At 49.3% G+C, this 17,096-nt stretch overlaps 1 protein-coding gene across 1 annotated transcript in view; it reads right to left on the bottom strand.

The window, feature by feature from the left end:
• Positions 1 to 2,294: 2,294 nt before the first annotated feature.
• The window catches only part of IQANK1 (IQ motif and ankyrin repeat containing 1), a 95,619-nt gene continuing 80,817 nt past the window's right edge, over positions 2,295 to 17,096 (bottom strand). The window contains exon 13 of the mRNA XM_084621791.1: positions 2,295 to 2,534. Within this exon, the coding sequence (XP_084477917.1) occupies positions 2,360 to 2,534 (175 nt within the window). The 3' untranslated portion in view covers positions 2,295 to 2,359. The remainder of the gene's footprint in view (positions 2,535 to 17,096) is intronic.

Below are 17,096 nucleotides of genomic sequence, written 5' to 3'. Positions count from 1 at the left end.
TTTTTTAGAAAAACATCTAGTCTTGATTTAAAAATTGCCCAAGATGGAGTGGTCACCACAACAACTGAGTAAATTGTTCCAGTGGTTAATTATGCTCGTTGTTAAAAATGTATGCCTTATTTCCAGTCTGAATTTGTCTAGCTTCAACGTCACTGGATCGTATTTTACCTTTCTCTGCCAGACTAAAGAGCCCATTATAGAATACTTGTTCCCCATGTACATATTTGCAGATCAAATCAAATTATCCTTTAACCTGTTCTTAAACTACATAGATTGAGCTCCTTGAGTCTATTATACGCCTTGAACTCCTTCCTATCCCCCCCGTCACACATGAAGTTGTGCATGTCACCTGCCAACATAATCATGTTTCACTGTCTCACACACACTCTCTAGATCAGAGGCAGGCAAACTTTTTGGCCTGAGGGCCACATCGGGTTTCTGAAATTGTATGGCGGCCGGTTAGGGAAGGCTGTGCCTCCCCAACCAGCCAGGCATGGCCCGGCCCCCCTGCCCCCTATCCAACCCCCCTGCTTCTCACCCCCTGACAGTCCCCCCAGGACGCCTGCCCCATCCAACCTCCCCACTGGCTCTCGGTCCCCTGACCGCCCCTGGACCCTGCCACCCCATCCAACCCCCAACTCTCCTTTGTGACTGCCCCCCCAGACCCCGCCCCATCCACACACACCCCCAGCTCCCTATCCTCTGACTGCCCCCCATCACCCCATCCAACCCCCCGCTCCTTCCTGACTGCCCCCCTCGGGACTCCCTGCCCCATTCAACACCACCCCCCCCATTCCCCACCCTCTGACCGCCCCCAACCCCTATCCACGCCCCTGACAACCCCCCCGAACTACCCCGCCCTCTATCCAACCCCGCCCCTGCTCCCTGCCCCCTTTCTGTGCTGCCTGGAGCGCCGGTGGCTGGCAGCGCGGCTGCACCATGAGAGGCAGCCACGCGGCGCAGCACAGAGACCGGATCAGACCGGGCGCTGCAGCTGCGATGCCCCGGGAGCTCGCCCATGCCACCCCCGCCCAGAGCGTTGCACCGGTGGCACAGTGAGCTGAGGCTGCGGGGCAGCAGGGGAGAGTCCAGGGGCAAGCCTCCTGGGCCAGGAGCTCAGGGGCCAGGCAGGACAGTCCTGCGGGCCACATGTGGCCCGTGGGCAGTAGTTTGCCTGTGGGCAGGCTCTCATGGATGGGGAACCCTGGGTTTTGTGAAGCAACCTGCACAGCAGGGCATCTAAGGACTACCACAAAAGACTCCCAGCAGTGGTAGGGACCAGATGGCTCATAACTCAGCCCTTCCCTATCCTGGGGTGATACAGTGTAAGCACAAGCCCACCAGCTGCCCTCTCAGTAAGCATCTTCACATTTGCTTCAGGAGGATACCCATCATCTTGAGCTCAGCATGGCCACTTTTCAGCAGGCTATAGGGGACATGCTGCCACTGCAGTCACTGCAGGACAGTTGCCTGCTGGGTGCTAGAAGAACGAGGTTCAAGGAAGACAACTTGGACAAACAGTGATGACTACGCATGTATGAAAAACACAACCCCACCATTTCAGTGCTTAGTCTTCCACTATCCCTGCCATGATGCCACAAATCCACCCTGACGCTCGCCACTTGATCTATGGGCATTTGGACTGCATCACATTGGGGCCAGGATGGCTGCATCCCTCCTTGAAACACGCTGCACCCATGCTCAGATAAGGCTCTAAAACTAAGGTGCTTTTTATATCCATAATAGAATTTGGTGCAGTCACCTCTATTTTGGGTCTGTAAAACTCCAGTCAGTACCTGCTCTGTGCCAGGTTGGCTGCTGGTTTGGCTCAGCTGGGCTTAAGTGCATATCCCACTTCCCGCATTCAGGGAGCAAAGCCATGCTTCCACAGAAAGGAGATGACTGCAGGGGTCAGGCAGATGCACTTTTCCTTCATACTTCCTGCCTGCTGCTGAGGTACCAGTGCAAAGGGCAGGGACTGCGAGAAAAGGCCTGTCTGAAAGAAAATAAACATATCTCACTGGAGGTGATTCACTGTCTAGGGGAGACTAGCTGAGCCTGCAAAGGCGGGGAAGGGGGCCTTGCATCATAAATTTATAGCCTTGCCCGTAGTGCTGCTGACCATAGTTGCATCTTGCATTCTTAGCTGTTGGAAGGGTGAATTCAGCTCAGTTGTTTGGCACCTCCCCCTCTGCCCTATTATGAGCCCTGCACTTTGTGGCCTTCCCTTCAGAAATGCAGCAAGCCACCCCCCCCCCCCAGTGCGGCCCATGATTGGTTACAAAACACAAGCCTTGTAATACAATTTCACTTTAATGAGACACCAGCTGCCACACCACTTGCAGCCTGTTGTTCACGCCTACAGGCTGCACTTGGCCAGAATGATCCAAATTGGAAGGAGACTTTGGAGCAATTCCTCAGGGGGCTGGTGACGTTTGATGACAACAAATAATTTAAAGTTTCCAATCCTGGTTGCTTGAAATTCAGTCTGTGAATACTCTGGTCCATCTGTTGCTCTGACTAAGGACAGGTACCTGTAAGAGGAAGGAAACAGGCAGTTGAACAGCATGGTTTATAGGCATGCCAAGTTATTGCACTCACCTGGCCACACTGACTTCTGCTTCTAAAAAGCCACAGGTGGTGTTGCATAGCCACTGGCTCAAGTAAACACAATTCCCCTGGTTAGGGCCAGCAACCTCAGAATACGCAAACAAAGGCACGAAGCCTGCGTCTGTGCAAAGCGAACGTCTCTGCCTTGATGATGGACTAACAATGGCGGAAGGAGAGGGCCATGAGATGGCAGCTGAAGCCATGAAGAGCAATGAGTTACATAGGGGTGACGTGCCATAAAGACGTCTGAAAGACCTCAATGGTGTGCAAAAGGGGACGCCCTGAGGGAATACTGAGAATGGTACAGTATCAGAAAAGAGTGTTGGTGCCTAAATACTTCTGGGGATCTGGTTCTCACGCCTTTCCTGCACCTTGCTGGGCTTTTGTGCGTCTTTCCTTTCCTCACAGCATTACTCCCAGCACTGTCTCAGAGCCCCTCATGGTTGCTCTGATGCCCTTCAGGCTTTTCTGTGGCCCTGCCCTGCATAACCTTATTGCCTTTCATGGTTTCAGATACCATCTCAACCCTCCCTCTCCTTGGTCCCAGACTTAGACCCTTCTCTAACTCAGGCAGCACTGAACTGCAAACCTGGGTCTCCCACATCCCAGCTAATCACTTAGCTATTGGTTGTAAACTTGCCTGCCCACTCACTCTTCCCCTCCCCTAGCTGGCTTTTGTTGGGGAATTAGGCATGCTCTGAGTGGCCTGACAGCTCAGGCCCCTTAGCCACGATAAGTCAGTGGCTGCAGAGTTTGAGAATGCTGCCAGGCTTAGGTGTGACCTCACATGCTGAGCATCTTTGTGGTGTCAGGACTTCGGTAGTTAGGGGATGTTACTGTCAGACCCTTCAGTGTCTGCAGGGTTATGTGTCAACTGAGCTGTGGTTCTGTGACGGCAGTGGCAGCGACATTATGGATTAAAGACACAGTTAGCTGCCAAAGTCCTTTTATAAATCTAGCCCTTTGGGACTGCACTTCTCTCCAGCATATATAAGAAATAGTTCTAATGTGTTCACAGGGTTTGGCCACACCTCCTTCTAGCTACAGGTCCCATTCGCTGCCTTCAGCAATGGCAAAAACGTGGACGTGCTGCAGTCACACCTTTGCCACTGTAACCCCAGCTTTTATCATGGCGGCAGCAGAAACAAACATCATCGCCCCTGCTCCGTCACCCCTCAGTGCACTGAGACTTCCAGGGCCCAGACACAGAACGCTTTGACTCTATTTGTTCCTGCTCCCTCTCCTGGCGGTGAAACCCAAATGGAGCAAAACAAAGGCCAAGAGATGCTAGATCTACAAGGCCTCTTGGGACCATTCTGGTAGGGGCCAGCGCTGCTTTGTAAGAAAGAGAGACAGTTGTTACAGCGGGAGGTCTCGGCCCCCCCCAGCTTTGCTCCCAAGCCATTCAACAGCTCAGGAGCACAAGTGGATGCAAGCAACAAGAATGCATGGAACAAACAGAGAAGCAAAAGAGAGACACACAAAGGACTCAAGGGTGCAGGCCAACTAACCACCAGGGAAGCAGGTTTTCTCTCTCCTCAACCATCAAGGTTCTCTGGTAACCATCCCCAATCAGCTGGATAAGGCTTCAAAGAGGGGGCGTACCGCATAAAGGTAGATAAAAAGCAGGATTTTTTTTCAAAAATCAATTTTAAAATAAAATAAAAAAATAAGTTATTGTAAGTGCTTTTAAAAACTAAACCTCTTAAAATTTAAATGTGAGATTACCTGTGTTAATGCCTGAACTTGTTATACCCATTACATAAATAAAAATAAATATGCTGAAACAACAAACTTTTTCCACAGACAGCTTCAGAGAAGACGAACTTTCTGCATATTGCCGGGGTAGAATCAAGAACCCTGCAGTGTGCATTATTAAAATGATCTGGCATGCACTCACACCTCTCTGCCTCTCCTCCCATCCTGGAGAGTTCCAGAGGCATAAAAGCCAGCATAGTCCAAACCAGCGGTTCTCAACCAGGGGTTCGCAGCCTCCTGGGGATCTGTAAGTTGGTTTCAGGGGACCACAGGGCCCCACAGCTCAAGCCTGGTACCCTGAGCCCCAGCACCTCTAAGGGGCTGAAACCAGGAGTGGAGCCACGGGGAGGCCCAAGCCTCAGCACTCCCCCCACCAGGGCTAAAACCCCTAGCCCTGGTGCCCCTCCACAGGGTTGAAGCCTGGCGCCCCAAGCCACAGCGCTCCCCACGGGGCTGAAGCTGGGAGTGGCGTCTCCATGCGCCTAAAGACTGGAGCCCCAGTGCCCTTGTGGGGCTGAAGCCCCAAGCTCCATCCTGCCCAGAGCCCCAGCGACCCATGTGGGTGAAGCCCTGAGCCCCCCATACACCCAACACCCTGCAGCACAGAAAGTCTAAGCCAAGCCCTGCCCAAGCCCAGAGCCCACAGCTGAAGCCCTGAACCTGTCCCTGCTTGGTGGTTGAAGTCCAGAACCCTGCTGCAGTTGAAGCCTCAAGCCCTGCAGAGCTAAAGCCGCAGAGCACGCCCCCCGACATACAGCTGGTGGCTGAAGCCAGGAGCCCAAAGCCCCCCCGGGCCCTGGAGTTTTTATCGTATGTTGTGGTGGGGAGTCTCAGAAAGAGAAGGGTTGAGAAGTCTTGGTCCAAACTACTCTTCAGTTCCTTTGAGCCACTGAAGTTGAGTGAGCTCTGAGCACACTCACTGTTTTCCATGCTTCTCATCTTGTTTTCATCGTCTGCCCTTTGGGAGCAAATTTTGTTTAGAGTGAGACTGTGGGGTTCTATAAGGAACATAAGAGGAGAGCTTTGGCTGGACCTGAGCAGCAGAAGGGCTACCTCGCATAGTCCTACTGACGAGGGCGGCTCTTCAGTCCAGTTGACTAAGATTAGTACCATAGGTACAACATGGGGGGGCATGCCGAGTCAAGTGACCCCCCTCCAGATTTCTGCTTGGCCTGCTGGCACTGGGGAGAGCGGCTCTGGCCTTCCCCCTGCTGCGCCTGCCCTCAGGCTCGCTTGGCCCTGTCCCTGGCAGCCAGGCCTGGGTGGGGACAGGAGGGGGTGGGACCAACCACTTGTGCTGGCCGCTGTGGATCGCTGCTCTGTGCAGTGCAACGGCTGCCTGAGAGAGTCCATTTAGGGAGGTGGCGGTAGTGACGGGCCGCTCCCCGCCCAGGCTGGTTGCCGGTACAGGGACGAGGGAGACGGAAGCCATTCCCCGCCCCCACCCCACCACAGCATGTTTACGACTCACTCAGCCCCTGTCTCTGGCAGCCAGATCTGGTGGCGGGGTGACCCGACACCACCCCAATTGGGCTCTCTCAGGCAGCCACCACACTGCACAGAGCAGCGACCTGGAGTGGCAAACTTCAGCCAGCATGAGAAGTGGCTCCCTCCCGCTCCTCACCTGCCAGGGACAGGGGCTGAACATGCCGGGGGGAGACGCAGCAGGAGGACAACCACCCCCCGCCCAGGTAACTCTGGTAGGGTGGGGAGGGCATGGCAGCCCCAGGCTGGGCACAAGGTGGGGAGTTGCTAGGGATGCAGGTGGGGCAGTCACATGTCCTCCTCTTTAGATTGTGCCCCCCACAATGTCGGGAGGCACAATTTGTCAATGGCTGGCACTGGGCAAGCTCAGCATCGACTGAAAGGATTGTCCTGCAGATACTGGAGGGCTGACTCAGTGCCCACGCAGTGGGAGAGGCTCTTCAGCCCTAGTTGATTAAGTCTGGCCATCTGTAAATCCAGCATTGACTTAAGCATCCACTCACCATCAAGATCCCTCTGTCTGTCAAGAGGCTTGGGTCTGTCTAGGTTGATCTAAAAAGTCTGGCTGTGTGCCTAGACTGGCTCTCTGGCCTCTGGTTCCACTTCTGAAAAACTGGATCTGTAAAGCCAAGATCCAGCACAAATCTGGGGGGCTGTAAAAATTAATACTAGCAGCCAAGCACAGATGTGGTTTCAGGGCCTCAAAGCTCTGACTGACCCATATGTGGACAGAGCCTCATAGAAGAGAATTTTATTAGACTATTGCTGGGTTCTGGGCTACCAACCTCCAATTTTGATTAGCTTCCAGTTCTAAGCCAGGACCGTGACTTTTACACAGCAATCCAGAGCATCAGTGCTAATGACCGCTTGATGCCAGGGCCTTCTTAGGTAGTCTCAGTGTCTGTGATCTGATCGTGGCTTTTGATAACCCCTGTATGGAGCACCATCTTGGGACGCCCGTCCTGTTTTGGTTCCAAGGAGGGCTTGGTAAAGCAGAAGAGAGGGTTACTCACCCTGTGCAATAACTGAGGTTCTTTGAGATGTGTGTCGCGGTGGGTGCGCCTCTTCACTTCTGGTGAAGGTGTGTCCCGGCACCGTTGATCAGAGATTTTCAGTAGCAGTGCTTGGTCGGGCCACGCATGTGCAGCAGCTGTCTCGCGGCCCACTGGAGTCTCTTCAGCTCGTGCATGGTCCGACCCTCTCAGTTCCTTCTCTACCGTAGAGTCCTTGTGTCAAACGCCAAAGTAGAGGAGAGGAGCAGGGCCTACACACATCTCGAAGTGATGTCCCTGTGGGTGATGGCCCTGTGGGTGCTCCACTTCAGGTGATTGGTTGGGGGGGACTTTGGAGTTATGTGCATAGTCACAGCGGAAAGGACAGTAAGGCCTAATATGGCATCTGCCCTGGAGTCCTGTGTAATGGCACAGTGCTTGACAAAAGCATGTTCTGACACCCATGTGGCGGTTTTGCAGATATCCAGAATGGGTGCGTTATGCAGGAATGCCGCAGATATTGACATGGCTCGAATAGCGTGGGACCTCACCCCATCAGGGACTTCTATGTCATAGGTTTGATAGCATGTTTGGATACAGTCCTATCCACTTGAAAGTCTTGCTTGGATATCGCAACACCCTTGGATTATTCGGTTGTCGAAAAGAACAGTCTTGGTGATTTATGAAAAGGTTTAGTCCTAAGTAGAAGGCTATTGCCTTCCTAACATCAAGGGTGTGTAATGAAGCCTCCTGTGAGGTTTTATGTGGTTTAGGGTAGAACATAGGGAGGTGGATAGGCTGGTTGATGTGGAAGGTGTACGTCACTTTTGGAAGGAATTTAAGGTGACGTCACAGTGAGACCTTATCCTTGAAGAGAAACATGTAGGGTGGACTGGCCTTCAGTGCACTAATCTTGCTCACCCTTCTAGCTGATTTGATGGCAATGAGGAATGCTACCTTCACTGACATGTGTTGTAAGGAGCAGGTAGCTAGGGGGTTCAAAGGGGGGTCTCATGAGTCCCCTGAGGACTAAGTTCAGATCCCAGGTGGGCGTGGGAGGGTGCACTTCAGGGTAAAGGCTCTGAAGTCCCGCAAGGAAGCGTTTTGTAGTTGGATGTATAAATGTTGAGAATCCGTCGATTTTGTCATGGAAGGTGTTAATCACTGTGAGATGTACTTTCATAAAACTTAATGAGAACTCTGGGTTCTTTAGCTCTACAAGGTAGTCTAGCACCATTGGAAGGGGTGTAGCGCAGGGAGTCAGTTGTTTATGTAGGCACCTTGTGGAAAAACATTTCCACTTTTATAGGTAAGTATTGCATGTGGAATCACATCTGCTGTTCAATAATACGCGTTTGACCTGCTCCCAGGAGCAGATTTACCGTGAAACAGGGCCCCAACAACGGGGAGCCCCCAAAATGAGGACAAATATCTGACAACCTGCCCCTGAGTCCTGGCTGGCCGCAGCAGGGCTCAGGCAGGCAGGCTGTCTGCATGCTGCGGCTGCTGGCCCCACACCACTCCTGGAAGCATCCAGCTGCTGGCACACCTCTGTGGACCCTTGGGTTGGGGGGGGGGGAAGGTGGCTCCATGCGCTGCCCCCACCCCAGGCAGCACACAGAGACCCGCTGCCCCCCTCCCCGTAAGAGGCGCGCAGAGACGTGCCAGCAGCAGGGCTAAGGCGGCTCCCTGCCCGCTCTGCAGCAGGGCTAAGGCGGCTCCCTGCCCGCTCTGCCTCCCTCCCTCTGTGCTGCTTTTCTCCTGGAAGTGGCTGGCATGTCCCTGCGGCACCTGGGGGCGATGTCTCCATGCACTGCCCTGACCCCGAGCACGGACTCCACAGCTCCCATTGGTCGGGAACTGCAGCAGAGACCCTCTGCCCCCCCCCCCCCCGCCACAGCCTAGGGGCCGCTGCCGGAGGGGGGGCATGTGCCGTCTGCTTTGGGAGCCGCGCTGCCCAAGGTAAGCGCCGCCCCCTGCTCCCCTCCAGCACCCCAGCCCAGAGCCTGCACCCTGCACCCAAAGTTGCTCCCAGAGCCCATACCTCTCACCCACCTCCCACACCCCAACCCCCTGCCTCAACCCAGAGCCCACACCCAGCACCCAAACTTCCTCCCAGAACCCGCCCCCCACACTCATTCCTGCACCCCAATCCCCTGCCCCAATCAAGGTACCTGACTTTGTTTTCACTTACTTCCCTTTACTTATAATATAGGAGGAGGAGGACGGAAAAAAAGAATGAAAAATGGGAGGGGAGGGGGAATAAGAGAGAATTTTTTTTCTTGGTTGGGCCCCAAGGGGGGGCCCTGAAAATGAAGCTGTGCACGGGGCCCCACTAACTCTACATCCGCCACTGCCTGCTCCAAACAGGTTAACTCGTGTAACTGGAACCATAGAGGAGCCATGCTTTCAGATGGAGCTTCACCAGTTGTGGATGAAGGATCTGACCATTCGCCTGTGACAGGAGGTCTGTCCTCATTGGAAGAGTTTGTGGAGGATGAATTGACATACGCAGCAGGTAGGGGTACAAGATCTGTCTGGGCCATGCTGGGGCAATCAAGATGCTCTTGGCTTTGTCGTCCCTGGTCTTGCGTAAGACTCTGTGTATTATGGGATCAGTGGGAATGCATACATGAGTGTCCTGTCCCACTGAATTAGGAAAGCATCCCCCCAAGGATCAGGGACTGAGTCCCACCCGGGAACAAAATAGCGGGCATTTGTGGTTCTGTGCTGTGGCGAATAAGTTGATAGATTATCTGTTGAAGACCGTAGGGTTCAGTTCCTATGCGTGCTCCTGTGAGAACCATCTGCTTAGAGTGTCGGCAGCAGTGTTTTAGCATCCTGATAGGTAAGAAGCTGAGATGTCAATGTCCTGCTGGATACACCAGTTCCTTCAAAGCCTAGGGAGTGGGATCAGCCCCCCACCTTGTCCGTTGATGTAGAATATGCATGTGACATTGTCATCACTCAAATTGATTTGTTTCTTATGAGCGGTAGGAAGTGAAGACAGGCATATCTTACTGCTCTGAGTTCTAGCAAATTTATGTGAAGGTCTGCTTCTGATGTCGACCACCTGCCTTGTGTCATGTGGTAGTCAAGGTGTGCCCCTCAGCCCAGTAGGGAGGCATCTGTTGTGATCATGACTGAAGGAGGTCTGTGGTGAAAGGGAACATCTACGCAGATGTTCTCTGGTCTTTTCTACCATTGTAGGGATGCTAAAACCTTGGTCGGTGGTGTTACCATAATGTTGAGGCTATGTTTGGTGGGTTTGTATACTGAACGCAGCCAGCCCTGAAGACACCACATGTGTAATCTGCCTTGATTCGTGGACAGATGGAGATGGTGTCTATGAGATGTTTGATGGCTAGGAATCTGGCATGAGGTAGTGAGGCTCTGGCTTGAATTGAGTCCAGGTGTGCCCCGATGAATTCCAGTTGTTGTGTGGGTGTCAATGTGGACTTCTGAAAGTTTATTTGCAACCCCAGTCTTTGAAGAGGTTGATAGTCAGTCATGTGATTGTTTCTGTCTCTGTGTATGAATGTCCTTTGATAAGGCAATCGTCTAGGTATGGGAAAATTATGATTCCTTGTTTGTGCAGGTGGGCTGTGAGTTTTGGAGAACACCCTCGGTGCAGTAGACAGTCTGAACAGGAGCACTCTGTATTGGAAGTGGTCATGTTCCACTGTGAATAGGAGGAATAGTCTGTGAGTTGGATGTATTGAGATGTGGAAATATGTATCTTGTAGGTCGAGGGCTCAAAACCAGTCCCCCTGTTCCAGAGCTGGGATTATTGTGCCTAAGGTGACCATCTTGAATTTTTGGAAGTGTACAAATTTGTTGAGTTTTTGTAGGTCTAGTATCGGTCACCATCCACCACTTTTCTTCTGGGTTAGGAAACAGTGAGAATAAAAACCCTTCCCTCTGTATTGTGTGGGTACTGGTTCCACGGCACCTAGCTGTAGATGACAATCTACTTCCTGTCTTTAAAGTTGCTCATGCGAAGGGTCCCTGCAGAGATAGGGGGTAGGGGAGCAAGAAGTAAAAGGGATGGAATAGCCCGACTGAACTATTTCTAAGACCCAATGTAATATGCTCCCAATGTAATATGCTCCCAAGCTTGGTAAAAATGCTGTAGACAGTGACCAAATAGGCAGGTAGGTGCTGGTGTAAAGGGGAGGTTGTTCAGATCCTCGACCAAGCCTTCAAAACTGTGGTTTGTTTCCTGATGGTTGTGATGCCGCTTGTTGTAATTGTGTCTGGCGTTGTCAAGGTGGTCTATTTCTGCGTCTGGCCGCCTTGTAAGGTCTGGATTGAGGGTGGGTGTATTGAGTATCCCTGTTTCTTTGGTATGGTTGATACAGCTTCCTTTTTTGGGGGTGGTGTATATATGACAAGTATACACAGGGTCACCCAAGAGTTCTTTATGGTGTGTAGGACGAAACAGTTTGTCCTTATTGAAAGGTAGGTCTTCAACCTTTAGTTGAAGCTCTTTTGGTATGCAGATACAAGGGACTTGAAAACACAGGGGAAGAAGGACAGTCATGGATATACATAGGGAAAACACATCTCTAAGAACTTCAATTACTGTCCAGAGAAGTAACTTTTCTATCTTCTTCAAATGCTTGTCCCTATGTGTATTCCACTTCAGGTGACTTCCCAGCAGTAATCTAACTATGGTGGTGATTTATTGGGGTTCTAAGAACAGACTGAAGAACTGCCCTAACAAAAGAAGCATTTGGCCTAGATGCCTCCACCAACGCATACCATCTTCTTAAAGTCTGTATAGAGTCCCACAGGATAGCCTTACAGAGTTTAACTATGAGAACATTCTTATGAGAGGCTATTGAGGATGCTTGGGCCCTTGTCAAATGAGCTCTAACACTGGTTGGTGGATCAAGTTTGGCTAACTCATAACACAAGATAGATAATACAATTCAAAATCCATTTGACAGTCTTTGGGTAGAATCGGAGAACCTTTCATTCTCTCAGTGAATGAAACTAAGTCTCAGGGAGGATCTAAATTGTTTTGTTCTCTGGAGGTAAAGGGCTAAAGCTCTCCAAACATCTAAAGTATATAACTTGGCCTCATCCCTATTAGTGTGAGGATTCAGACAATCCGGGTAAAAGGATAATCTGATTTAGATGGAATTCAGACACAATCTTGGATATGAACTTAGGGTGTGGCCTGAGGGAGACGTTGTCTTGGAGAAAATCTATACAAGGATGGTAAATCATAAGAACTCTTAACCCTCCCACTTTTCTTGCTGATATTGTTGCTATAAGAAAGAGAGTATTCACTGATAGGTGAAGGAAAGGACATGAAGCCAGTGGTTTGAAGGCTGATGCTGTAAGATCTGTTAATAGTATAGGAAGGTCCGATGCTGGTGTATGTTCTACAACAAGTGGAAATACCCTTAGAAATCTAGATGTGGTAGGGTGGGAAAATACTGAAGAATGACTATATATGGGTGGAAGGCACTAGTGACCACCAAGAGTACCCTGAGAAGACAGAGTGAGAGACAGAGTTCTTCAGTGAAAGTATATAGCCTAAAATGTCAGGTAGTTGATATTGTAATGGAAGAAGTTCACGATGGTCACACCAAGAAACAAATCTTTTCCACTTCAAACTGTACATTTTTCTTATGGATCCTTTCTACTGTTTATCAAGATAATATGCTCTTTGCAGATATAAACTAAGGTAAGTTAGATGTATTTCAGGTTTGTAGGGCCTGATGAAATTCATCCTAGAGTACTTAAGGAACTAACTGAAGCAATCGCTGAACCATTAGCATTATCTTTGATAACTCATACAGGATGGGTGAGGTCCCAGAGGACTAAAGAAGGGCAAACACAGTACCAATCTTTAAAAAGAGAAACAAAGAGAACTGAGGGAATTATAAACTAGTCAGCCTAACTTCAAGGCAATAGGTGATAAGTAATAGCCATCAAGGATTCATCAAGAATAAATCACAGAATCATAGATTTGTAGGACTGAAAGGGACCTCAAGAGGTCATCTAATCCAATTCCCTGCACTTGTGGCAGGACTAAATATTATGTAGACTATTCCTGACAGGTGTTTGTCTAACCTGCTCTTAATCTCCAATGATGGAGATTCCATAACCTCCCTAGGGAATTGATTTCTGTGCTTTACTACCCTGACAGTTAGGAATTTTTTCCTAATGTCCAACCTACACTGTCCTTGCTGCAATTTAAGCCCATTGCTTCTTGTTCTACCCTCAGAGGTTGAGGAGAACAATTTTTCTCCCTCATTGTAACAACCTTTTATGTACTTGAAAACTGTTACGTCCCCTCTGAGCCTTTTCTCCAGACTTAACAAACCCAGTTTTTTCAATCTTTCCTCATAGGTCATATTTTCTAGACCTTTAATCATTTTTGTTGCTCTTCTCTGGACTTTCTCCAATTTGTCCACATCTTTCCTAAAATGTGGTGCCCAGAACTGGACACAATACTCCAGTTGAGGCCTAATCAGTGCAGAGCAGAATTACTTCTCATGTCTTGCTTACAACACTTCTGCTAAAACATGACAAGCCAACCTAATTTTCTTCTTTGACAGCGTTGCTGGCCTAGTGGATTGGGCAGGAAGCAGTAGATCTGATATATCTTGATTTTAATGAGGCTTTTGACACAGTCTCACATGACTAGATGACCCCTTGAGATCCCTTCAAGCCCCACATTCCTCTGACTCTATGATTCTACATTCTTTCTAGTTCTGACATCCACCCAAAAACCAAGCAGTCAGGTGGAGGGAGGACAGATTAGGGATGATGAATCCCTTCCCTCATTCTGAGACAGGACATCTGGCATCAGAGGTCAAGTGAACAAATGAAAATGTTCTGGGAACCAATACTATCTCAGTCACACAAGGGCCACTAGGATAACTAGTGCTTTGTCCTGTTTGATCTTTTGTAATACTCTGGGAAGTAATGGGATCAGTGCACAGGCATGCATCATTTTGTGACAAAGAGATCAGGAGTGCATCTGCCAGAGAACCTGGACTCTGACCCTCTCTGGAACAAAATATCCCACACTTATGGAAGATAAAGTGACTCACTGACTTCTGAATCTTTCACTCATGTTCTGGGGAGAAGTGTCTGCTAAAATTGTCTGCCAATACATTGTGAATACCTGACAGGTATATGTGCTGACAGGTTGATGCAGTGGTGTATGCACCTGTTCCATAATCATAAACAACAATGCCATGCAAACACCTGTTCTCACTTTCAGATGACATGGTAAACAAGAAGCGGGCAGCATTATCTCCTGCAAATGTAAACAAACTTGTTTGTCTGAGAGATTGGCTGAACAAGAAGTAGGACTGAGTGGACTTGTAAGCTCTAAAGGTTTATATTGTTTTATTTTTGAATGCAGTTATTTTTGGTACATAACTCTACATTTCTAAGTTCTAAGTAATGATAATACAAGTTCTGTAGTGCAATCTCTTTAAATGAATTGAAAAATACTAATTATTTTATTTTTACTGTGCACATATTTATAATATAAAGTGATCACTGTAGACTTTGTATTCTGTGTTGTAATTGAAATCAATATATTTGAAAATGTAGAAAACATCCAAAATATTTATAAAATGGTATTCTATTATTGTTTAACAGCACGATTAATCATTATTAATTTTTTTAATCACTTGAGAGCCCTAGAATTAATTTGAGTTTAAGGTCCATGTTCTTTTTGGCTCTCAGTTTCTGGGAACACTTCTGAAGAATGTGTCCCTCTCCTAGGCAGCAGATACACTTTGCGTGGCTGTCCATTATAGAGAAGGCGGCTCCACACAAGACACACCGCTTACACCCGGGTGAACCAGGCATAAGAATGAGAGTGTAGCTTCCCTGAGGGGGAGGGAGGGAAAACAGGAGAACGAACTAATAATTTTTTTTGTTTTAGGAGGAAGAAACAGAAAAGGGAAAGTAAGAAACTAAAAACATTGAGAAGAAAAACAGGTAAGATACTCTCTAAATAACAATGTGAGCTCTGCTAAGTGTTCTGTTCCAGAGTTCAGGTGGTAGAGAAGGAACTGGGGGTCGTCAGACCACACGGCGCTATATATAAGACACGTGCATAGCACGAGAGAGGGGAGGTGTGCATGTGCGGTCTGACAGGCACTGCTATTGAAGATCTCTGACTCCAGATGCAAAGGCGCGATCACACCTACAGTGGAGCACCCAAGGGGATATCTGAGTGTATCTGAGTGTTTGTTGTGAGGACAGTTTGACCGTGTGCTTGATTGGTTGTTTGAAAAGGGCGGGAACTGGGAGTGCTTTGTTCCAGGTGAGCCTTAAGTGGGCCTGACTGTATAAAAAGCCAGTCAGCTGCGAACCAGCTGAGCAGCGAACAGAAGGAGTTTGCCTGGGAGTTCACCCGGGGAGAGCCCACTGAGGCTTACATCTGGCCGGCTTCTCTGAGTAGTTACTACAACTCCTGAGGAAGCTCGTAGAAGGAAGGTAATATGGATGGGGAGCGTTCAGCTGTTGTGACCTGCACTGGATGTGCCATGTTTGTCTTTCTTCCACAGGACAGAAGCGACTTTGTCGGTACAAAGTGCAAGCTGGTCTCCATATTGGAAGAGAAGGTTCAAGGTGCATAGACAATCCAGGAAGTTTTTGGAAAGCGTAGGGAACAATTTCCTGGTGCAAGTGCTAGAGGAGCCAACTGGGGGGAAGCTTTTCTTGACCTGCTGCTCACAAACCGGGAAGAATTAGTGGGGGAAGCAAAAGTGGATGGGAACCTGGGAGGCGGTGACCATGAGTTGGTTGAGTTCAGGATCCTGACACAGGGAAGAAAGGTAAGCAGCAGGATACGGACCCTGGACTTCAGGAAAGCAGACATCGATGCCCTCAGGGAACGGATGGGTAGGATCCCCTGGGGGACTAACATGAAGGGGAAAGGAGTCCAGGAGAGCTGGCTGTATTTCAAGGAATCCCTGTTGAGGTTACAGGGACAAACCATCCTGATGTGTCGAAAGAATAGTTAATATGGCAGGCGACCAGCTTGGCTTAACGGTGAAATCCTAGCGGATCTTAAACATAAAAAAGAAGCTTACAAGAAGTGGAAGGTTGGACATACGACCAGGGAAGAGTATAAAAATATTGCTTGGGCATGTAGGAATGAAATCAGGAGGGCCAAATCGCACCTGGAGCTGCAGCTAGCGAGAGATGTCAAAAGTAACAAGAAGGGTTTCTTCAGGTATGTTGGCAACAAGAAGAAAGCCAAGGAAAGTGTGGGCCCCTTAATGAATGAGGGAGGCAACCTAGTGACAGAGGATGTGGAAAAAGCTAATGTACTCAATGCTTTTTTTGCCTCTGTCTTCACGAACAAGGTCAGCTCCCAGACTCCTGCACTGGGCATCACAACATGGGGAATAGATGGCCAGCCCTCTGTGGAGAAAGCGGTGGTTAGGGACTATTTAGAAAAGCTGGACGTGCACAAGTCCATGGGGCCGGACGAGTTGCATCCGAGAGTGCTAAAGGAATTGGCGGCTGTGATTGCAGAGCCATTGGCCATTATATTTGAAAGCTCGTGGCGAACGGGGGAAGTCCCGGATGACTGGAAAAAGGCTAATGTAGTGCCAATCTTTAAAAAAGGGAAGAAGGAGGATCCTGGGAACTACAGGCCAGTCAGCCTCACCTCAGTCCCCGGAAAAATCATGGAGCAGGTCCTCAAAGAATCAATCCTGAAGCACTTACGTGAGAGGAAAGTGATCAGGAACAGTCAGCATGGATTCATCAAGGGAAGGTCATGCCTGACTAATCTAATTGCCTTCTATGATGAGATTACTGGCTCTGTGGATGAAGGGAAAGCAGTGGATGTATTGTTTCTTGACTTTAGCAAAGCTTTTGACACGGTCTCCCACAGTATTCTTGTCAGCAAGTTATAGTATGGGCTGGATGAATGCACTATAAGGTGGGTAGAAAGTTGGTTAGATTGTCGGACTCAACAGGTAGTGGTCAATGGCTCCATGTCTAGTTGGCAGCCGCTGTCAAGTGGAGTGCCCCAGGGGTCAGTCCTGGGGCCGGTTTTGTTCAATATCTTCATAAATGATCTGGAGGATGGTGTGGATTGCACTCTCAGCAAATTTGCAGATGATACTAAACTGGGAGGAGTGGTAGATACGCTGGAGGGCAGGGATAGGATACAGAAGGACCTAGACAAATTGGAGGATTGGGCCAAAAGAAATCTGATGAGGTTCAATAAGGATAAGTGCAGGACTCTGCACT

This window comes from Lepidochelys olivacea, assembly GCF_965140295.1.
Source record: "Lepidochelys olivacea isolate rLepOli2 genome assembly, chromosome: 2".
NCBI lineage: Eukaryota > Metazoa > Chordata > Testudines > Cheloniidae > Lepidochelys > Lepidochelys olivacea.
This window is presented reverse-complemented; position numbering and strand designations above follow the sequence as displayed.